Below are 24,698 nucleotides of genomic sequence, written 5' to 3' on the forward strand. Positions count from 1 at the left end.
TACCAGCTTGTCAGCCAAGGGCTTGATTTTTCAGTTTCTTCAAAGATCTTTTTCTATCTCTTCCATTTGACAAGACCTTTTAGTGCTCAGAATAATCAACAGTGGGTCTCCTTTCGAGCTATTCAGTGTCGGAAGGTGTTTTCTATTTTTGACGAGTCATTTCATGACTTCAAAAATTTCTTCTTAAAGTTTTCGCTGTCGAGGACCATCATCCCTTTTTTTCTTAATGAGAGCCATAAACCCTGCTTTCAGTTGTACTGGGCAGAGGCTGTCCCTGTAGAGAGGTATAATTTGGTGGATTTGGATTAGGTTGAGGAGGCTGTGGTGGGATTCTTTTGAGAGGCTTGGGGACGAGCTCCCAATCTCGACACCAAAAAATTTTCTCTCGGATCTCCGAGTTTTGTTTGGACCGAGCTAGGTAGCTTTTATTTCTAGCTTTTACTTTTGTCTTCATGAGTAGATAGTTGGTACTCCCGACTTGTGTGGTAACCCTTTTTACTTATTTTTTCCAGACAAAATGAAGAAAAGCAGGGCGGCAGCTTATTCAGGAGGCGAAGAGAAATGCTCGAGTCCGAGCTGCTCAGTTGCAGGAAGGTGGGACGTCCACTACCTCCTCTCCTCGGACGTCGGATGCTGGGGCGATTTCTTCTGGCAAGGCCAATTCGGTAAATCTCCATCCTCCTCCTCCTCCTCCTCCTCCCTTTGTGCCTACCCCTCCAGCTCCTCCCTCATCGGAACCTGTTTCTAAAAAACGTAAGACCTCGGAAGCCAGTGCCTCTAAAGTTGGGGAGGCCGGTTTTGATGGTCCTAAGTTTACTAGGAAGCACATCCTTCCCTATAGCCAAATTGCTATCGATGATGCTGCTATCCGAAATCATCTCCAAATTTTAATCCGAGGAGGAATCAGGATTGCCGGGGTCTGCATCTTCCTTCTTGATATTTTTGACAAAACTCCCTTGAGCACTACTCAAAAGTCTTTGGAGGATCTTCAAGGGAGGATTGTCATGTACCAAAAGGATAAGAAGAGGCTGCAAGATGAGAATGGAAGGCTGAAGGAGGACCTTTCCCAGTTCCGGGAGAGGGAGAAGAAGTTGATGGGCTAATGCGCCATGGCTGAGGGTTTAAAGGAGAAGGCTGAACATAATTATGTTCGCCTTTTTTCGGATAAAATAGAATTGAGGAGGAACTGGACAAGCTCAGGGAGGGATACCAGGAGCTGGAGGAGTCTGTAGCTGAGGGGACTGAAGTGATGTTTGAGGTGCTGAAGGAGCAGGTTCGGGTTTTGGCCCCTGACTTGGACCTGTCGCCTTTACACCCTGACAAAGTCGTTATTGATGGTGCCATAGTATCTCCTCCACACGCTGCTATGGATTCCAAGTTGAAGACGGCGGGACAGCGTATTGTTGAATCTCCTCCTCGTGAGGTTGATATGCCGTCTTCATCCTCGGTCCACAAGGTGATTCTTACTCCTGATGCCGAAGAGATTCCTCCGGCCCATCCGACTTCTACAGCTGAACCAACTTCTTCTCCTATCGATGATTCCAATCCCCTTATTGTCCTTAGTAATTGAAGCTATTTTAAGGCCTGGCTTGTGGGTTCTTTTATAAACTCTTTATCTTTGTTATTTTTGTTGATGGTTACTGACACTTGATCCTCTTTTAATAGGATCATAAACAACAACTTTTGCTTATTTGGTCCTTTTTTGGATAGGGCCTTTAAAAAAAATGGTTGCTTTATTATTTGCGTGGTGATATTTTGTTTTATCTGAAACTTTGAATGGTTTAAGACTTTTCGAAAAACCCTTTTCTGTACCTTAGTTTCGTAAAGCTTTTGAAAAACTTTTCTAAGATAGTTTGACTGTGACTTCTGAGGAGCTTTTTGTTAAGTTTAGTAATCTTGACTTTGATTAGATTCCTATGGGAATGTTGCCGTCCTTGACCTTTAATGGGATCTTATGTCTCTCGTTTTCCATTGTTTTATTCGGCTACGTTTCAACTTCGCTATGTTTATTGAACCATTTTTGGGACTTTGGTTATTCTTGCGATGCATTTAGTTTTAGCTCGGCTTTTCCGACTTATAAGTCATTAGCTATTTTACTTCCGAGCTACTATGATCGACTTTTATAACCTCTTTACACTGATTTGTACCTCATCGCTTTATCTTACCGATCACATAAGTCGGTCAATTAATTTTTGCGCTTTTCCGAGCTTAACTCAGTGCGTATCGTAGTAATAACAAATGGAATTTTTAAAGAGAAAAATAAAAAGATAGAAAAATGAGATATTATTACTAATGAAATGTGATTTCATAAGGGTGCTTTTGCTATTAGGGGAGCGACTTATGGCTTTTTTGCCCTTAGCCCTCGCTCTGATGCCTCGTTAAAACCCCCTTCAGGAAAACCCTTCTTTTTTTTGAGAAAAAAACCATGAAGTCGGGAAAAAGAGTACATCAGGGAGTGAGGTTCGCTTCTAGCTGTAATATCTCTTCATATTGCAAGCGTGCCATGACCTAGGAAGCTCAGATCCACCCAGGTCGGACACCTTATAGTATCCCTTTCCTAAGACTTCAACTATCTTGTAGGGTCCTTTCCAGTTTGCAGCGAGTTTTCCTTCGCCCGACTTGCTTACGCCGATGTCATTTCGGATTAGAACCAAGTCGTCTGGGGCAAAACTTCTTCGAATGACCTTTTTATTGTATCTATTCATCATCCTTTGCTTCAGCGCTGCTTCCCTTATTTGGGCTTGTTCTCTGACTTCTGGGAGCCACTCGAGTTCTTCTTTGTGAGCTTGAATGTTTTCGACCTCGTCGTAAAATCTCACCCTAGGACTTTGCTCGTTGATTTCAACAGGGATCATGGCTTCTATTCCATAAGCAAGTTGAAATGGTGTCTCTCCAGTAGTAGAATGAGGTGTAGTTCGGTAGGCCCACAATATTTGAGGAAACTCTTCAGCCCAAGCTCCCTTTGCTTCTTGAAGTCTTTTCTTAAGCCCTGCTAGTATAACTTTTTTGGCTGCCTCGGCTTGTCCATTCGCCTGGGGATGTTCGACCGAGGTAAATTGATGTTTTATCTTCATACTGGCCACCAAATTTTTGAAGGTAGAGTCGGTAAACTGAGTATCATTATCCGCGGTGATGGAGTGGAGGACTCCAAACCTAGTAATGATATTCTTGTAAAGAAACTTCTGATGATTAGGCTTACCTAGAATCGGATGATTAGGCTTGTTCCAGAGCTTACCTAGAACCGGATGATTGAGCTTGTTTGTGAGGCCCAAGTGCTCAAGGAAGGTGGTCTCCGACTTGTACTGCGTCAGGGAGCCGCCGTCCGAGTTGTGTGTTTGAGAAGATGGGGGGTGGTACCTGCAAGACACTCCGATGCCTAAGTCAGCAAAGGGTTAAGCAGGTTTAGGTGTACTGGAACTTAAGTTTACCTAAGTGTATCAGTGTATTTATAGGTGCTGGACCAATAACCACCGCTGAAGTAGTTCCACTTCTGATGGTGGATAACCGTCCCTTAATCTTAGGGTTGTTGAGATATCTCTTCTAGAAGTGGGTGAGAGTTTTTAAGAGGCAATTTCTTATTTGAACAAGTGTCATCTGCCAGCTCATGTCGAGTCCGACTTCTTTAGGGAAGTCAGGTGAATGGTGAAGGCCAACACTTTGGATTGAGCCTTTTTAATTTAATTGGGTTTGGCCATTGCATTGGACCAGGGTATGAACAATACCTATAAATTAGTATCTATTTTTTTTATTTAATTTATATTTTATAATAAATTTTAAATTTTTAAAAATATTAATTTTTATATTTTTTAAATTAAATATTAATTTTAATATTAATAATTTAGAGACTATCTTTTAGATATGTTAGAAAGCACCATGTATATATATTACTTTATCATAAAAACATTTGAAAGTGTCATTATCTAATTTAAATGTGACACATCAACCTTTCTTTATGAACCACTTTTTCCTAAGAAATTTCTGTAAAAGTTCAGTTTAAATGTTATTCTTAATATTTTGGTAGATCTAAAAATTATATTAATTATGAAGTTTTAATTCTTGAAGTGTTGATAGTAGGATTTTTCGACAATTATGCGGGGAGTCACAGTACTACTTTTGTCCATTTGCACCAGGTAGCAACATTTTTTTATCTGTGGAACCATCACTGCTCTTGTCCTTTTATCATTAGCCATTTCCCATCCCAACATAGCAACTTTTGTATTAATAATTATTAATATAAGAAAAATGTATGGTTAACTATGTATTAATAGTTTAAGAAACATAAAGTTTAGGTGCAACGCTTAGCTAAAGGAATATTCTCCATATTCAACAATCGCTTAAGGTGAGCTTGCATTGTAAGTTGAAAAAGAAAAGTTTTGGAGGGGGAAAGAGAAGTTAACAACAGAGTTTAGATTTTTAAATCCCTTTTGTTATTTACCTTTCCAAAATAATTAAACAATTGAGAGAAATTTAGAGGGTTTACTAGATATATTTTACAACTTTATCATTTACTATAATATTAAAGATAAAAAGGTAAATAATGATAATACAATAATTTATTAGAGAGATAACATGTAGATTAAATTAAAATATGATAAATAAAAAACCCATTTTGAAAGAATTTTAAAATGGGGAATTTATGAGAATTTTTAAAGGTTAAAACACGTCCCGAATGAATTTATTAACAACATAAATTTATTATTATTATTATTATTATTATTATTATTATTATTATTATTATTATTATGCCTTAGTAATTTGAATTTCAAATTATAGTATAGAGTAATTAGTTCTATTGAAGTCACAAGTTCTGTCATTACATAAGTAGAATTTTTTAGATCCTGAAGGATGAAAAATGTGGTACAATTTGATTTCATTGATTTGTTTAACCTTTATTGATGTTTTCTCAAAATTTCTTAAATAGGAATGGGTTATTCTTTGTTGTTGGAGCTCTATTAAATTTAACAAAGAAATTCTAGGTATAAATATATATTATTAGAACCCCTTTTCTTAGTATTTTCTATATTTTATGGGTATCTTGTGTCCTAAAAAAGCAAAATTCCAATGTCATACAGTATTTTACTTTGGACGAAAATTTTAATATATATTTGTTAAAGTTAATTTATTGATGCTTGTCTAATTTTGATTCTATTTAATGTCATCTAAAAAGACTTGTAAAGGCAAATAAGTGAGGATACTTCAGCATATATAAAGAGCATTTAGACTATGCTCGAAGTATGGACTTTGATGTTCATACTTCTCAAGTGATTGGATCTTTATTTCACAAGAGAATTTATGAATCAGATGAATAATGAATTAGATTTATGAATTGAGAAGAAACTTTTTGATATTATAGTGTTTATATATATAAAAAATGTTATTTATAATATAAATAAATTTTATAATAATAAATAAAAGAAAATTTTGATATTAGAGAGATTATGACGATTTAAATAGTCACTAAATATAGAAAAAAGTAGTCATAAAAATTAGTAATTTAGTGCTATTTCAAACCGTTGTTAAATATATTGTAACGGTTTAAAACAGTCACTAAATATAGAAAAAAGTTGTCAAAAAACTAGTAATTTAGTGACAGTTTTATATCGTCGCTAAAAATATCGTGACGTTTAAAATAATAAAAAATATAAGAAAAAACCGTCACAAAATTTAATAATTTAATGACGATTTCAAACCGTCACGAAATATAACACAAAAAATACCTTGACAAGTGTTACAAATTAGTGACGGTCTTATAGTTTAACCGTCGCAAAAAATTTAACAATATTCCAAAACTGTCACCATGTCACCTAGCGATGCTCAAATTTGTGACGCTTTTTTAACTGCCACAAAAATAGCAACGTTCAAATCCGTGATACTTTTTTAACTGTTGCTAAGAAGTAAAAAAAAAACGTCGCAAAAATATTATTTTGTTGTAGTGAATCAATAAAAAAATCTTTGTATAATAACTATGTTATGTTAAATTTTAGGATGAGAATATTCTTCCAAATTGGTCAGTAATTACTTTAAGAAATCGAACATAATATTATGATGCTTGATAAGTTGGACTTTATCCATGTCACTTGATACACATGAAAAAAGGAAATAATAATAAACATAAACATATTGTATTACAAAGGATCAATAGATTACAAAGATGATTATTAACTTACAAAAACGATATGAATTCTCAATGTGTTCTATAACAAATGCATGACTTTTTCTGCGAGAAAGACCAATCATGCATCCCAATAAGATCATTTATCTAAAAGTGCAATAGAACAGAAAGGAATCAAAATATCAAGAAATATTTGTTCGAAGAACCTCTAATTCCCTATACATGTATTATTTTGATATATACTCTATCAATTTTAGGGGTAAAACACATTAATAAATTATTTCAGGCTCAAAATTACGCCAATGTCCGATTTTGATTTTCGTTACAAGCATGTCTTGAATGATTCTATAATGAATTTGATTTAGCATGAATGTTTATCAGTAGTAAATTGAATCAACTATATTCGATATACTACTAATACAGATTCGATTTACTACTAAAAAATAATATATAGTAAATTGATATTAGTTTATTCGATTTAGTATTGATACATATTATTGATATTTACTTATTTATTTGTTTTATATTAACTTTAAAATATAAATGTTAATAAGGAAATACCCCCTATTTGGATTCAAATAAAATATCAAAAAAATCAAAACTAATAAGAATAGAGATCCAACTTTTATATTTTAGCTCAAATTCCAGAAAAACAACATTTTTATAAACATATGAATTTAAAACGGAACAATAAACAATTTCTAAAAATTCATTAAAAATCAACCTTTGACTCATTAGCATCTAAAGAATCATTACTAGGATTTTTAATGTTGAAAAAGTTAATATAAAGTATTGCTCTCTAAGGTGGTATAGAGGTTAAAACTTGAATTTTTTCAGAGTAAAAAGTAACCGATTCAAGTTTTAACCCCTATGCCTCCTTGTACGGATATACTTTATATGAATTTTTTCAACATCAAAAGTCCCGATAATGATTATTTAGATGCTCATGAGTTAAAGGATGATTTCTAATAAATTTTTAGAAATCATTTATTATTCCGTTTTAAATTCATAAGTTTATAAAAATGTAAATTTTCTGGAATTTGAACTAAAACACAAAAGTTAAATTTCTATTCTTATTCATTTTGATTTTTTTATATTTTATTTGAATCCAAATGGGGTATTTTCTTATTGACATTTATGTTTTAAACTTAATACAATTAACTTAAGGGTGTGTGTGGTTCAAGGATTAATTTTTATGCCTAGGAATATCATTACTAGGAATATGATTCCTTGGAATAATATTACCAAGTTTATAGTATTCCTATGTTTGGTTTGTAAAAATAAAATCTATGGAATATTAATAATATGCCTAGGAATATTTTAGTTTTTGTTTGGTTCATATTTAATATATTTGGGAATTGTGAATACTTTGTCCAAAATGCCCTTATAATTTTTAATTAGAATATTAATGATTAAATTTAGTAAATATATATAATAAAATATAAATATAATAAAATAAAATATTTTTAATTAAATTTTTTAGACTCTAATTTTTTAAATAAATATAAATATAATAAAATATTATTTTTATTATATTTTTAAATTTACTAAAATACCCCTAATATCAAATATTTTTAATTAAAATTATTATTGATTCTATTTTTTTTAAATTTACTAAAATATCCCTAATAACAAATATCTTTAGTTAAATTATTATTGACTCTAAATTTTTTAAATTTACTAAAATACCCTTAATATCAAATATCTTTAATTAAAATTATTATTAATTCTAAATTTTTTAAATTTAATAAAATATCTCTAATAACAAATATCTTTAATTAAATTATTATTGATTCTAATTTTTTTTAAATTTACTAAAATACTCCTAATATCAAATATCTTTAATTAAAATTACTATTGATTCTAATTTTTTTTAAATTTACTAAAATATCTCTAATAACAAATATCTTTAGTTAAATTATTATTGACTCTAAATTTTTTAAAATTTACTGAAATACCCCTAATAACAAATATCTTTAATTAAATTATTATTGACTCTAAATTTTTTTAAATTTACTAAAATACCCCTAATATCAAATATCTTTAGTAAATTTTAAAAAATTAAATATAAAACTAATCGAAAAGCCAAGAGCAACAAGAATCCAAAACCACCATCAATTTTCAACAAACATTTCTTGGAATCAAGCCATTACCAGTTGCTGCACATTATAGTTCAAGAGGAACCTTACCTAGTTTTTCATGGATCTTAAAACCTGATATAATGGCACCAGGAACTAGGGTTTTAGCTGCTTATATTCCTCACAAAACAACAGCAACAATTGGCACAAATGTCTTTCTATCAAGTCACTATAATATTCAATAAAAATTCAAAAATAGCAATATTTAAAGTAATTTCTTCAAAAATGGCAAAAGTTCCCCCGGTTGAAGTTGGAATACCATGTCGATCAGACTATTGTCCCTTAGAATGCTAAGGCCAGCCTTCATTCTATCATCACTGCTCAAACCAGGAACATCTCTCAACAGTGCCATTAGCTTCATTCTGCGCTCAGCTCCTTCTTTCTCATGCTTAAAACAAGAAACTATATCAACTAAAACAGCTGTGTGTTCTTAATAAGCACCTTTCATATCTCTCATTGATTCTACTACTATGTCAATCACTTCCTCACTTTTGCTCCCTCTTTTTCTTTTATTCCTTTCTATATATGAAGCACTAGGAGCAGCAGAAGAACTAGGAGCAGCAGAAGCACCGGGAGCAGCAGGAACACCAAGAGTTGGAGGCTCCTAAAATTTGAAAGCAACACCAGCAGGAACACCAGAAGATTATTCAATATTGATAGAAATGAAGAACAAGTAGCCTAACTGATTATACATGCTCTACACTTATATATACAAGCATTATCTCTGCCTTGGCCAGCAAGACTAACAACATTAACTAACTAAACAGAACCTAATAGAATATTAACTACCCTGATTCTAATTCTGTTTGTATAATTATATTCATATCCTTTTTTTCTTTGTTATTATACTCCATAGAAATGAAGATCAGTATTTCTATCTAAATGCTCAACATGATGGGAATAGTTAAGGCTAGTCACAGGCACAGGTTAAAGTAAATGAACTAATGAAAAATCACTCCAAAATCTAAGAAAATACATAGCAGCAGGATCAACAATAAGTGAATTTATGTACATGAATTAGAGTCAATTGCTTACGTACTTGAGAATCAGCTTCATATTCCATTTCGGTCTCTTCCAAATTTACTTGGGTGTTTTCATTCACTTGCCGATCACTCAAGGTTGCTTCGCGCTTAGCCTCCATTGTAGCAACTGCTTGAGTTACATTTTCTGCATTGCCTCATTGAGCCCTATCTCTACCAAATGCTATTCCCAACTCTTCAAAATGTAAAAATGGTTTATTATAGAGGCCATTAGCATTAGGATGGGACTGAAATTAAAAGAAAATAAATAAGCAATTAATATTAAAAAGCTAAGATAAATAAACTTGTATTAAGAAAGTTATTTAGAATTTACACTCTTCCATTCATTGAAAATTTGTCGCTCCACTACAATCATTTTTTCTTTGTCGTTCCAACCAAATCCACTCCCAGTCGTGCCCATCATCTCAACTATTGTAAAATATTGCCTTTTTAGCAATTTCACCCTTGATTCAATGTGTGGATTAGCCTAAACATAGCAAAATAATTTAGAATTATTACTACTCTGTATATGACACCACAATTCATCCAAGCATAACTAAATATAGTGAATGTATGGAGCAGTAATAATCATTCAGTTTTTGAATAACCAACTTATTATGAATAAGGTAAACTATACAATTATAACACAAATATAGAATTATAAACAAAGAAAACAAGTATTGTGTAAAAAAACTGTACCTTAAGATCACATCCAGGGATCTTTTCATGCAGCATTTTTTCCGAATGTTTTCCATAACCAGATTTAAACGTGCCATTGTCACACTTCCAAGAAGTAGTTGCAAGCTCTACCAAACACTTAACTAATTTTGCATCTTCATGTAGCGTCCATTGACGCTAAGTTTGCTTTGAATTAGGTCGAGTATTCTCTTTCATTTTCTATAGAAGCAGAAAATAACACAAGACAATTTTTCATCATCTTGAAGCAAGGAAGCACACAAGTATGAAAAGAACAGTAATTAAAAGCCAATCACAGAATCACTGCAATCCCATTTTCATCATCTTGAAGCAAGGAATCACACAAGTATGAAAAGAATAGTAATTATAAAATAAAATAAAACAAAGATGTACTAGGTGGTCTTGTTTGTAGTATATAGATTTCATTTAAAGTGAAAATTATAATATTCTACAGTATCTTATAATGAGTATACAATAAATATGAAATGAATGAAGGGGAAAAAGAGGAGGAGGAGTTATGTTGATAATTAATGATGCAGAGTATTGGCATAGGATGAATGTACAAAAGGAGGAAAAGGTGCACTCCATGAATGTGCAAAATGTAAATAAAAAAGAGACCATTGTCAGCAATTACTCATGTGGGCCTTTTCATCTCCTAAGATCAGAAAAATTATAATATTAACTTTTAAAAATGATTTTTTTCTCACTTTTTTTAAAAACAGCAGGAAGGATATATGAGCAATGGCTGCTAACAAATTGTGATACTCAAAAGGAGCTAAAATTCTAAAATTATTTTGTGGAAACCAAGTTATGCAAAAATGTGTACTAAAATAAAGATGCATCAGCAAAAATAAATCAAGCAGAAAAACTATCATCCAAAATTGAAGCATATTCAAACAGTGAAAACTTTCCTGAGTATACAATGTCATAATTGAAGTAATTACTCATTAGTGCTTTCCTGTTCCAAATGATTTCCCCAACTCATCATGGTGAAACAGTTTCCGTTATCATTATTGGTTATTGCCATTTGATTAATTAGACACCACTCCTAATTTCGTTGTGAGTGTTAGTACTGCTATATTTTAGGGAATAAAGCAAATGTGCAAACTTTCAACCGGAAGAATTCTAGTGCCAAACTTCACAAAGCTTAATCTGTTTAATCCTAGCTTTCCCTTGAAACCAACCGACTCATTGACAACTACCGAGACCACTTCTAAATTTTATTTTAGGAATTAAAAATCATTCTTCTTCCTCGTAGGCTACAATTCTTTCTAACCATAGACAAGCTCATGACCTAAAGATTTGGGTTTTCAAAAATGGCTTATCTAGTTTTCCCAAAATTGTAACAGTTATATTTAGTAAATAAAAATGATAGTGACTTTCAATAAGCATAAGCTACAAAAATTGTGTTTGGGAAAATTGTTATTAATATTTAAAATGAATTTAGTAGGTATAAATGTAACAAAGACAAAAATTAAATGTTCAATAATTTATAAGGCTATATTAGATATTTTAACTTTGAAAAACACAAGCTATTTTTGAAAAGTATATCTTTATAGGTGCTTTCAAAAACATTCCTACCTTTTCAATGCTAAACAAATATGCACATAATGTAGCAACTGTTGTCTGAAACCAGAATAATGCTTTAATTTATGACTTGGTGACCAATGTATTTAGAATACTAGAACTAATATCTAATTTTGGCTACCGAGGTAAATTCGAATTGCAGTTTTCTACCAGATGGTGGGAAAAAAAGAAAGAAACAAGCTATGAATAAAGCAGAAGGCAAGCTCGCCATAAAGAAAAACAAGAACCTAGTTTACCATACACTTAAGTCAAATAGCATATGGAAGGTTCAGACTGTCCAATCTTTCCGATTTCCTCTAAAATGTGTGTGTTCTCCTTCAAGTACTGTATTGCTTTCTCCCTTTCCTGTCCCAATTTGTTCCAAGACAAATTGAAAATAGAATCAATCCATGAGAATTTCTCATATTAAGACAGCCCATAATTGAAGGAAGAAAGAGAACTGGAAAGAATGTTTTATTGTTTGTAGAGTTAATTTCCTTCACTGTCGAACCATACAGAATTTGTGTTAGTAGGTACAGGACTAAAGAGAAGCCAAAGTTCACATTGTAGGTTTATGCCATTTTAATGAAAATCATGCCTTATGCAATAAAATTTAGGTCATATCGGATGTTCTAGGATTGTAGATAATATGCATGCGATTGCATCTGTTAGAATCAAAACTGGCTTTCTGGAGTTGGCTATCTTTTATTAGGAGAATTTTAGAATCTGTGACAGATTTGCTGCAACTTGGACAAATAACAAATATTAACAAATAGTTATGCCAATTATAAAAGCTTCCAGCAAAACTAAACAATACCACAACCAATAACTTTTTACACCATGGAAATCCAATTTTCAATATGAAACTAATGGCAATGCCATGGGTAATCAAATGTTCTTGAAACATCAAAGTAACAAAGATATTAGGCATCAGAACAAGACAAAGAAAGAAACATTAACAAATTCAAAAGATCAAAAATTCATCAATTATTATATAATATAAGATTCAAATAAAAACGACAACAAATAGAAAGTGATCTTCAAGTTTTGATCAAGAGCTGAAACTATATGCACCACAATAATTTACAGATTAATATATGCTATAACACTATATGCACCACAACAATTAAAAAACCCTCAATTTGTTTGAGAAATAAAATAAACATAGTTCAAATCAGAGTTTCAGCAAAAAAAAAAATAAATAGAATTCAATCCACAGAGTTCAGCAATTTATTTGAGAAATAAAATAAACATAGTTCAAATCACAGAGATAAACAAATATTACCACTGAAAAAACAAATCAGCATCTATATATCATGAAAAAGGAATTAGGATGTATCAATTAAAACAACAATTCAAAGCCGTAAATAAACTCATTTTGAATGAACTAGTAAAAACCAAAAACCTCAGAAAATGTTGTAGCAATCGAGCTCAAATGGAGGAGAGAGACCAAACACGAGCACGCGACGCGGAGGATCCGGCTAGAGGCGCGGCAGCGACGACGGCAAGCATACAGTGGCGGTGAACCGACGTGAGCTGCGATGATGGAACACGAACGCAAACGAACGATTGAAGTGAATTTCATTCTAGAATAAGGTGAGGGGTGGTCGTGCAAACTCAAATCGGCGGCGAGACGGTGCTGACGCCGGTGGAGCCTCCATGAATTTGGGGAAGAAGCTCGGCTAGGTTTTAGTTTCGATGGGAGAGGGGCTCTGCTAGGGTTTGAGTTTCTGGTCAAATGAAGAGTAAAAATCTGAAAACAAGGGTTGGAGTGAAATTAACAAGGGTATTTTGGTCTTTTTACTTTATTATACACATTCCATTCCCATTGGAATTAAAGATAACCAGGGGGGATGGGAATGAAATGGGTTGGATTTTGATTCTAGGGAATAAAACATACCCAGGAATAATTTTTTAAATCTTGAACCAAACATGGGAATAGGATATTCCCATCTCAAAATTCCTGGGAATATACTTGTATTCCCTCCAACCACACACACCCTAAAAGTAATAAATGTCAATAATCTGTATCAATACTAAATCGAATCAACTAAATTCGATTTACATATATATGTTGTATTAGTATTAAATCGAATCTAGTTGATTTGATTTACCACTGGCACAATATATACATGCTAAATCGAATCCAATTGATTCGATTTACATTGAAAAAGTATAAATCAAATCTAATTTAGATATGCAAATGAGACATGTATTTAAGCTATTTTATTTTAGGACATTGGTATAATACTGAAGGCCATTTAGTTTGTTTATGTCATTTATCCCATTTTTAAGTTTTTCCATTTAACATCAAAATATTCTCAAAAATTTAATTATTAAATTAAGTTGCACATCAATAGAACCTATTTTTAAATGAAGAAATTAAATAATACATACAAATCCTTTGTATCAAATTAGAATCATTAGAAAATTTATATATTTATTAATATGATACTTTTATTGATAACAGAATATTAGGCTAGCAAAATATGCAAACCTTTTTCTTTAATCACTTCTTTTAGTTTCTAACATATATAGTCTTAAGAGCTTAGGATTCTGCAATGAGAAATAATCGTATTTTCAATGTATAAACCTAGCTTTTTTCTAGGTTGCTTTTCCACCGTGTTAGTTAACTTTTTGACATCGTTTTGCATCGCCGACCATGTCTTCAGCTTCATCACGTTGTTTTGAGTCTAACAGACAAAACTCCACCTTGAACTGCCGTTAAACATGCTGCCAAGAATTTTCTACCGATCTTTTTTGCATATAACACCAAACGCATCTAGAGTCATCCGATTGAATCTTGATCAACAACTTAAATTGTTCAATCGGCACCTTGACATTCCACATGCTTAACCACTACAAGAAATTCGTCGGATACCATCAAATTTCACAGTAGAATAATTTCGACAGTATAAATCTCGCCGGTAATTAATTACTGTCAGATTTATTTTTACACCAGTAATTAGCGGCAAAATTAGCATCGGATTCTCCCCTTTCATCATTATTTCCAACTCTTGTTGTACATGACTCAATATGAGGGTCAAAATAGAAACAAAAAAATGTGGTTGTTTCTTTAGCTAGGAATGCTTTGCATATGCTATCCTCAATCCGTGCTCTGTTCTTCACGGTGCGCTTGAATGACTCAATCAACCTCTCAAAATGGTACATCCACCTGAATTGGACCAGCCCACACATTCTTGTTTCGTATGGCAGGTGGATTTCTAAGTGTTTCATAACATCAAAAAACCTTGGAGGGAATATCCTCTTGAACTTACAAAGTATGATGAGAATATTCTTCTCCATGATTGTAAGATCATTAATACTAAGTTTCGTGTACATAACTCCCTAAAGAACTCACTTATTTCTATGAGAAATTTCTAGATGTTGGTAGGTAGTGCTCTAAATGTGACAGGAAGCAATGACTTCATAAAGACATGACAATCATGATTCTTAAACCCAACAAGCCTACCCTGTGAGATGTTTGCACATTTACCCTAGTTAGAGGCGTAACCGTCGGGGAACCTCAATACCATAATCCACCAACAAATATTTTATCCCTGGTCCTTCATTAGAGGGAACACCGCCTTTGGTTTAGCCCACCGGCCGTTCTCAAGTCTCTTTAACTTCAGATCTGGCCGCTGTAAATATCCACCAACTCTAACATTGCCTTATCATTGTCCTTAGTTCGCTCATTATCTATTACTGTGTGCATGATATTATTAAACATGTTTTTTCAATGTGCATCACGTCGAGACAATGACGAACCAAGTCGTCTTTTCAATAAGGCAACTCCCAAAATATACTCTATTTCGTCCAATTATGCTCCCTGCCATATCTCGGAGGTTTCAACCCTATCCCGTTATCAACAATCCTTGGAATTCTACTGACACGATGCAAAACTTACAAACCAATCAACCTTACGAGTGCCTCTTCTTGTTCAGTTGTATTCTTTCTAAATGAATATTTGTTGCACCGAAAAGAATGATCAATATTGAGGAGCCTTCGATGACAATCAAATCCCGAATTCTTATCCCTATTCATCAGCCAAAATACCTTAGTATCCTCCATACAAGTGGGACACGACATTCTGTCCTGAGTGGACCAACCTGATAACATTCCGTATGTAGAAAAGTCGTTAATGGTCCATATTAATGCAGCATGTAGTTGAAAGTTTATCTTAGTTGAAATATCATATGTTTCTACACCATAAATCTACAACTTCATTAACTCATCAACCACGGGTTACAAGAAGACATTTATTTTGGTCTTTGGGTTGCTTGGACCAAGTATGATAAATGTTAGGAACATATATAGGTCCTTCATGCACATTTTGGGAGGTAGATTATAAGGAGTCACCACAACAAGCCAACAAGAGTATGTGTTACCAAAATTGGAGTTCGGTGTAAACCCGTCAAAAGCACAAAGCTAATCTAACGTTTTTAGGATCGCTCGCAAATGTAGAGTGGACCCAATCAAAGTACTTCCAAGTATCTCCGTGTGACGGGTGCGTTATAAAGCCATCATCTCTCTTTTTGTTATTATGTCAGGTCATGTGAGGGGCCAAATTCATAGATGCATACAATCATTTTAACCTCAAGATTAGCAACAAGTAGTGCATCCATTTATTTGGAACTCTCTTTACTTGTCGTTTACCAATCCGTTCTCTTTCGACTTGAAACCTCAGTGCATCAACAAATCTACAAGCAGTTAAGTCTATATCTCCCTTGTAATACAATATACAACCATTCAAACAACAATTAATTTTCACTGAATTTAGACCTAATTTCAAAACTAACTTCTTTGCTTCGTAGTGGCTTCAGGGGATGCGAGTAGTCCTGACAGGTATTAATTCATTGCAAAGGGTGACCCACTTATCAAAAGACTCTTGGGTATAATTTGACTCAAACTTAATGCTCATCATTCTAACACATGCAGACAATTTCAAATGAACGCACCCCTCGAACAAAGGTTTTACGGCAGATTCTAACAAGTGATAAAATCTCTTTGCCTTCGGATTGGGCTCTTATTCAACATCTTCCATATCGGTAACACCAATTGCGTCAAACACCATCTCGTTGTATACCTCTTGGTTACCCTCCCAATTTATTTCTTCCATGTTAGTTCTCTAACCACCCAAACTCTCGTTGATCGACCCTCAAACCAATTGGAATCGAGGTAGACCGATTGATTTTCTACTCATATACTTCTCTGTGTTTTGTCCACATCCAATACCCATCCTTGAATCCATTACGGTAAAGGTGAAGTGTTATATCTGAAGGTCCTAACCACTTAGTCAGCTAGCATTTATAGCACGGACACCTAGATACCCCTTACGGCCTAAAGTTTCCACGTTGAAGACATATGCAACAAACTCGTCAACCCTTTCAAAGAACTGAGGTTTTAACACCCTCCCCCGTCTACTGTTATCCTTATCATACATCATAGATGATGTCCTGGAATCATTTTACAACAAACACCCTAGAGTTCAACTAACAACACAACTAATTAAAATTTTTAGAAAATTTGGCAAAGTTTTTCTATAATTAGAATCTCCCACCAAATCCAATTATCATTTTCTCACAAATTAAACATATTTTAAATAATTTAAATGAAAATTTGGAAAAACTTCTCCTTAATTCAGAGACATCCACCAAATAAATTTATCACTTTTCACAGAGAAAACAACTGCAAGCATAAATTAGAACAGATACGCATTAAACAAAATATCAAATCCTAGCTATTCTAGTGCGCAACCTCTTATTACTCCATAATTTTCCAGCAAACAAGGATTTCGGGAAGGCGTCACTACGCAACCTTCTATAACTTTCGTCCTAAAACTCTATTCTAGGAAAAGTAAGTCCAGCATAAAATTTAAACAATTCATTATATTTAGAGAGATAAAATTAACCTGGAATATGACTGCACAAACTACGAAAGAAGCGAACTCCAATTAATCTTAGAGAAAATAGCTCTATCCTAATAAAAAAGATAACTTATTAAATTCACAAGGTAAAACTAATTCAAAAACTAATTTGGAAGGAATAACTAAAACTCAATATTGCAATTAATTAAAACCTATTTCTAATTTCACCAAATTAACAACAGTCATAACAAAAATAAACGATATAAATTCAATGCAATTGAAAAAAAACTCATTCACTAAACTCAAATAAAATCTTCTAACAGCTCAAGCACTCTTAATTTCACCGTACCTTACCTAACCTAACATTATTTAATTTCTAATTTCACTAAATTAATATAACAAACCCTAATAACACATTTTATTAAAAAATTCAATCAATAATTTGATAAAATACCTAACAAGATCATAAACAAACAAAAGAAATATGAAAAAAAAAACTATAGAAAAGTTACCTCTGATAGTGGCTGCAGGATGGTGCAAGCGTGGTGGTGATAGGAGGCGACAATGACGGCGACAAGGTGAGAAACTCCGATGGCAAGAGACACCAACAGCGACGATAGCTCCAGAAGTAGTAATGTCAACATGCAGCGGTGGCAGCTTCAATGAAGCAACAACAGAGAGATAAAAAAGAAAGAGACGAGAGAGAGAAGAATAGAAGAGAGAGAGAGAGAGAGAGAGAGAGAGAGAGTTTTCATAAGTGAGGAGGTAGGGTTTTGCGTTTGAATTTTACCCCAAATTTATTGTCGGATTTACCAGCAAAAAAATCCGCCGGTAGGTATTCGTTGTTGCCTGAACGTTGTGTTTCACTAAACCCTATTACCGACAGAATTTTCTGACGAAAAATCCAACACTAAATTTGGCACTAATAAAATTAATTTTCAAGCCTCTGTTTACCGTCAGATTTAGTTATGGAAATTCTTATCCAATGATAAATTATTCGCGGGATGAATTTTTGCTGGTAACTATTGAAAAATCTGCCGCTAAATCTGTCAGTGACGTCCATCACTTAATCCAACGATATTCTACATTTTTTGTTGTGGACAATACCCAAATGCTAAGCTTTGCATTGAAAAGTTCCCAAAATCTCCCTCTATTGAATGATATACTTACAAATAGAAAGGTCTTATTGTCTCTAATTATTCCAACCTATTTTGTTACTATTGCAAACCCTTACGATACTTTATCACTGCTTGTCCTACTTGTCCACCATTCTCAAATCAGAATAAGTATCAACTCTATCCTAACTCCTCTAAGTGTATGCCTATAACAACTACTGCTATTAGTGACACTTCCACCTTAGTCTTTTCCAGTCCATCTTTTATCTTTTGAAGTGATCTTAAAAAGTCTTTTCTTACACAACTTTTTTCTATGTCTGGTAATACTTCTGCTTCCCTATTCTCTCCTTTAGGTAACCTTAAATGATATTTTGATTCAAGGCACCTTGATCACTTGTCTCCTACACATCACATTTTTTCTTCTTTGTCGACCATTGACACAACACCTTCTATTCAAACTGTTGATGTATCTCTTATGCATATGAGTCATAAGGGCTCAATTTCTCAACTTGAGCTCACTTTTTCCTATACTTATTTTTATCTCCAAATTAAACTTTATTCAAATCTTCTAGGTCAACAATTTGATTTTGATTTTGAAGTCACTTTCTCTTTTTTCGAATGCCTTGTGCAAGTTTTTCAAGCGAAATAAATCCTTGGGACTGAATGCGCAGTCAAAAATTTGTTTGAGCTCACAAGACCTTCATGCTCCCTTTCCCTTTCCCTCAAGTTATGTCCTCTCTAGTTGAGAAAGTTTTTAGGATTTATCAATAATGAGTCTTTTGATTGCATTTCTTGTCAAACTGCAAAATAACTAGTGTTATGCTTCAGTAATAAAAATACTTCATTAATAGTTCCTGTCTTGCTTACTCTTCTTTTGATCTTATACACTAAGATGTTTGGGGTTCCACTCCCACTCCTATGGGAGGGGCTCATCATTTTGTAATTGTTTATATTGATGATTATTCTCATTTTTTTTATATGTATTATTACCATTAGATCCTCAAATTTATATCAGTTTTGCTGCTAGGATTAAGACAATATAGGTATTAATCCATCCATTGGCCTTTTTCCTAATGATGTTGATAATACAGGTACTTCGGCAAGTCCTCCTCTTGAGCTTCGTGATCGTGCACCTTTTCTTGTGTCCTAATGATTCTGCTTTCATGATCATTCCTCTTGATTCCACTCACATACCAGGGTAGGCTCATCATTTTGTAGTGTTTATATTGATGATTATTCTCGTTTTTCTTGAGTATGTATGATTATCAATAGATATGAATTACCTCAAATTTATATCAATTTTGTTGCTAACAAAAAAAAATCTATCCATTGGCCTTTTTCCTAATGACGATGATAATACAGGGACTCCGACAAGTACTCCTGTTAAGCTTTGTGACTAGGCACCTTATTCCACTCACATAGTAGAGTAAGGAATTCATCTCCATAAAACCTAGATCTTACAAAAAAAAAATTCTCCACAAATCCAACTTGATGGCAGACAATACATGAAAAAATCCATGCATTAGATAAATGAAACATTTGTGACTTAGTTGATCTATCTTTTTATTAGAAAGTTCTGGAAAGTGAATGGGTATACAAAATCAAGACTCACTTTGATGGTTCTATTGACTAGTATAAGACACATCTAGTTGCTCATGGATTCTCCTAGGAATATGGTGTTGATTATGAAGAACTATTTTTTTCTGTTACTTGACTTACATCTGTTCAAGCTCTCCTTGCCATTTCAGTATGAAAATAGTCTCTCAATCAAATGGATGTGAAAAACTCCTTCCTCAATAGTGATTGAAAAAAAAAAGTCTACATGAAACCACCTTTGAAATAATCTTATTCTTCTAACAGAAGTTATCTTTTTCGTAAGACACTTTATGATCTCAAGCAAACTACTCGAGAATGGTTCAGAAATTTAGCACCATTGTTTATAATATCAATTTCATATGAAATTTTCATGAGAATATTCTCTTTTCTTCACAAGACTAACTACAATGTTGTCCTTTTGTTGGTGTATATTGGTGGCATGATCATTAACAAAATGATGTTACTGGTGTCAATGATCTTAAAATTACTCTCCATATTCATTTTGAGAAGAAAGATCTTGGATCTATTAATAATTTTCTTCTCTTGAAATTATTTCATCGGATGATGACATTTATCTTTTTCAAGTGAAGAATGCACCTAATTAATCTTCTTGCTTGAGTTGGGCTTATAGATAGTTGCACATAATTTATACCTATTGAGCCTAATGCTCGTTTACTTCTATGGTTGATACCATATATGTTGAGCAATCCTACTCTCGTTTACATGCTTTGATATAACTTATCTTGTTCATATTATTAGCCAGTTTTTATTAGTCTGATCCCCACACTACTCATTATGCTATTATTTTTTAGATTCGTCGTTACATTAAAAGCATTATGTTCCATGTCCTTCATTTTTATGCTTATTCTTCTTTAATCCTCCAAACGTATTTTGTTGTTGATTAGATAGGCAATCCTATTAATATGTGTTCTACTACCAGCTTTTATTTGTTTCTTAATTACAGTCTTATTCTTGCGATCCAAGAATGACATTTATCGTTCAATCAAGCATAGAAGTGGACATGGTGGTCATTCAGTCTTCTCTAACTGAATTAATTGTGATATTAAAAGTGCTATTTAGATTGCTTATAATGACATTTTTTATAAGCACACCAAACACATTAAAGATAATTGTTTCTTTGTTTCACAATAGTTTTTTATTGGTATTATTTGCCTAATCTCTATTGAAATTTTAGATCAGACAGATGATATTTTCGCAAAATTTTATTCTCATCCTCCAACTAAATTTTAGAATTTAGTGTTCAAATTCAAGATAATTTCATTAGTTTTTACCAAAGATTAAAAGGGTTTAGGGTCTAAGAAAGAATATTAGAACTATTAAAATATTGTTATATTTATTAGCATAATATTCTCGTTAATAATATAATATTATGTATTTATTATTTTGATAATTCTCTGATTTATTTATCATCCACAAATTGATAGGTTATACTTTATACATATTTTTTGATACAATAAAAATATATAGACCCCTTTTTCTAATCACTTTTTTTGGTTTCTAACGTATTTATCGTTAAAATATGAAAAAAAATTTAATATTTATGTGCATATTTTTACTTAATTATTTAATATATTGAATGAGATACTACACCATGATATTAAAATTTTAAGTCTAAAATTCGATGGTTATTATCTGAGTTTTTTTTAAAATACTTACTATTTCAAAGCATTCTAAAAAGAGTCTGTAATTTAGAGGAACATATTAAACACAAAATTATTTTTTATCGCTTTTTAATAAATTAAATTTTTTTGAAAAATAATTTCAATCTAAATAATAGTCCCTTGAACAAGAAAAGAGAAACTAAAAATTAATTTATTTTAACATGAAATTAAAACAAAATGTGTCGCCATAATTATAGTGGCGGAGCTTGAAATAAAATTTTTGGAGGGCAAAAATTTAACATAAAAATTTAATAATAATATTTATATTAAAATAAAATTTATAAATACAATTATTCTTTAAGTTTGTTATTAATAAGATAATAAAATAATATAAAATAATTGTATAATAGTACTGTTCGAGTCTTTAGTGACTTAAAATCTTCAATAATTGAATCAGAAGTAAATTTTTCAGCAACTTATAATATTTATTAAATTTTTTTATCAATTTATACAAAGACAATAATGTCAATACTTATTGAATATTTTAATATTTTTCATCATATAAAAAATTAAATTAAATAAACAGTAAAATATAAAATAATATTAAATTAAATAAATAAAAATTCCTAATTTTTTATATTTGAACTCAAAGATAAATGGAGTGTTCCTTGTTGAATAGAAAGCTGCGAAATGCAACATGTTTTTAATGTTTAAAATTAAAAATTATTGTGCAATAAAAGTAAGAGATGAGGATCAAAGTTTGGTGTTTTAAGTCATAGTAAAGTATTTGAACCAATTGAATGATTTTTTAATTTTTTAAAGTACTACTAATTTTTTTATAAAAAGTTTGGAGGTGCCATGGCCCATTGTCTTAACTAAATTTCGTCTCTGACCACAAAAATATATGATTTTAAAAAGTTAATTATTTTGTATTTTAAAGATATATTTTAATAGTATAAAATAAAAATTTGAAAATTTTAATATATTTATTACATTAAAAAATAAGTTTTTGCAAATTTTTTGTAATAATTTTAAAATATATTTTTTTGTGACTTTTAAAATATGTTATTAAAACAGATAATAGTGGGACCTTAAAAATAAATAAAAGAATAAAATCACGTAAAAAAATTTGTATAAAATAGACAAAGGCAACGTGTAGTCGTGTAGCAAAAATCTAATAATCTATGCACCAAAAGTAGAAAGTGGGCTCCAATTTGTTTTTTTTTTTTCTTTTTTTTCTTTTTTGTCTATAAGTGAGCTACGTTCTATTGCTTCTATAAATATGGAACCTTCTTCTCAACAACAAAAGCACTCACTAGTCCCTCCAAAACTCAGCAGCAACTCCCTTCTCATTTTCCCACCAACCAAAAATAGAAGTTAAAAGGAAGTTCTCATTCGAATACTGTATTATTGCATATATATATATCTCTCTGTTCCACCAGCACACTAACAACACAAAATTACTCAAGAAACTAGCTAACTCCACTACTAACAATGGTCGACGTGGACCGGAGGATGACGGGTCTGAACCCGGCTCACGTAGCCGGTCTAAGGCGACTCTCCGTCCGAGCCGCCGCCCCTCTTTCACCATCCGCCACCCTGCGCAACGGCCTGCTCTCGTTCTCTTCCCTCGCAAACAAAGTCGCCACCCATCTCCGCAACTCAGGTATCCAGGTCGAGCCGGGTCTTACCGACTCTGAGTTCGCCATCGCGGAGGCGGAGTTTGGCTTCACCTTCCCGCCAGATCTCCGCGCCGTCTTGGCCGCCGGACTTCCCGTCGGCGCCGGATTCCCGAACTGGCGCGCCTCGGGCATCTCCCGCCAACTCCTCCGCTGCTCGCTGGAGCTCCCAGCTGCTGCGGTATCCGTCCACGTGGCAAGAAATGCGATGTGGGCCAAGACGTGGGGCCCAAGGCCCAACGAGCAAACGAAGGCGTTATGTGTGGCCAGGAACGCGCTCAAGAGAGCGCCGATTCTTGTCCCAATCTTTGACCATTGCTACGTTCCATGCAACCCTTGCCTCGCTGGGAACCCTGTCTTCTTCATCGACGAGGAACGCATGTTCCGATGCGGCTTCGACCTCTCGGATTTCTTCGAGCGGGAGTCTCTGTTTCGAATCTCCGACGCTGGGAATATGTCGTCACGGCGGAATTTCAATGTTTCCGGCGGAAAGAAGCCGCGGTGGATAGATTTCTGGAGCGACGCCGTCACGGATTTTCGTAGAAAATCGTCGTCGTCGGCGACGATCGCTTCGCCGAAGAGGTTTTTGGACATTCGGCGGTGGAAAGTGCCGAAGGGCGTGGAGCAGTATATAGAGCGAATCGGGTCGTGTTTGAAGGACGGTGGATGGAGCGAATCTGAGGTATCAGAAATGGTTCAGGTTTCAGGTTCCGGTTTGGGTTTGGATTCAGGTTCGGATTTGTGTTCGGGTTTGGATAATCAGGGAGTATTAGATGCTTTGTTGTTGAAAGCAGATAGGTTCTCAGACTCGCTCCGGAATTCTGGGTGGAGCTCCGAAGAGGTTTCGGATGCTCTGTGGTTCGATTTTCAACCGGGGAAGGACCAGAAACCGGCTAAAAAGCTGTCATTTGAACAGGTTGAAAGGATTGGGAAACTGGCGGAATCGGTTTCCCGGTCACTATACGTGGAAATAGATTTAGGATCAGTTAAATAGTGGGATTTTTTTTGCCCCTTTTTTTTTGTCTGAGGCAGCGGCCAACGGCCAACGGTGGTATGCATATTTCCTTTTGTGAATATTTTTCGGGAATGCGAATCCATTGTTGGGCAACCGGGGTGTGTCTTCAAAACATACGTGGAAAGGAAAAGTATATGTAACCAAAAGGTTACCGGCCAAAAACTAAATAAAATTACATTAATTTATATTAATAATTAATTTTAAATTTTTTAAATTTAAAATTTAAAAAATTTAAAATTAATTAAATAAACCTAATTAAAACCTATAAAAACAA

General features: G+C 33.2%; 1 protein-coding gene across 1 annotated transcript; it reads left to right on the plus strand.

Moving 5' to 3' along the window:
* The first annotated feature begins 22,944 nt into the window (after window positions 1-22,944).
* Window positions 22,945-24,483, plus strand: LOC112720472 (uncharacterized). The gene has a single exon (XM_025771424.3). The coding sequence runs from the start codon at window positions 23,225-23,227 to the stop codon at window positions 24,401-24,403; it is 1,179 nt and encodes a 392-aa protein (XP_025627209.1). The 5' UTR covers window positions 22,945-23,224; the 3' UTR covers window positions 24,404-24,483.
* Window positions 24,484-24,698: the final 215 nt, after the last annotated feature.

Source organism: Arachis hypogaea, chromosome 11, assembly GCF_003086295.3.
Source record: "Arachis hypogaea cultivar Tifrunner chromosome 11, arahy.Tifrunner.gnm2.J5K5, whole genome shotgun sequence".
Taxonomy (NCBI): Eukaryota; Viridiplantae; Streptophyta; class Magnoliopsida; order Fabales; family Fabaceae; genus Arachis; species Arachis hypogaea.

Bases quoted from the DNA above. Each gene is read 5' to 3' on its own strand.
- LOC112720472 (XM_025771424.3), top strand. From the start codon at position 23,225: ATGGTCGACGTGGACCGGAGGATGACGGGTCTGAACCCGGCTCACGTA.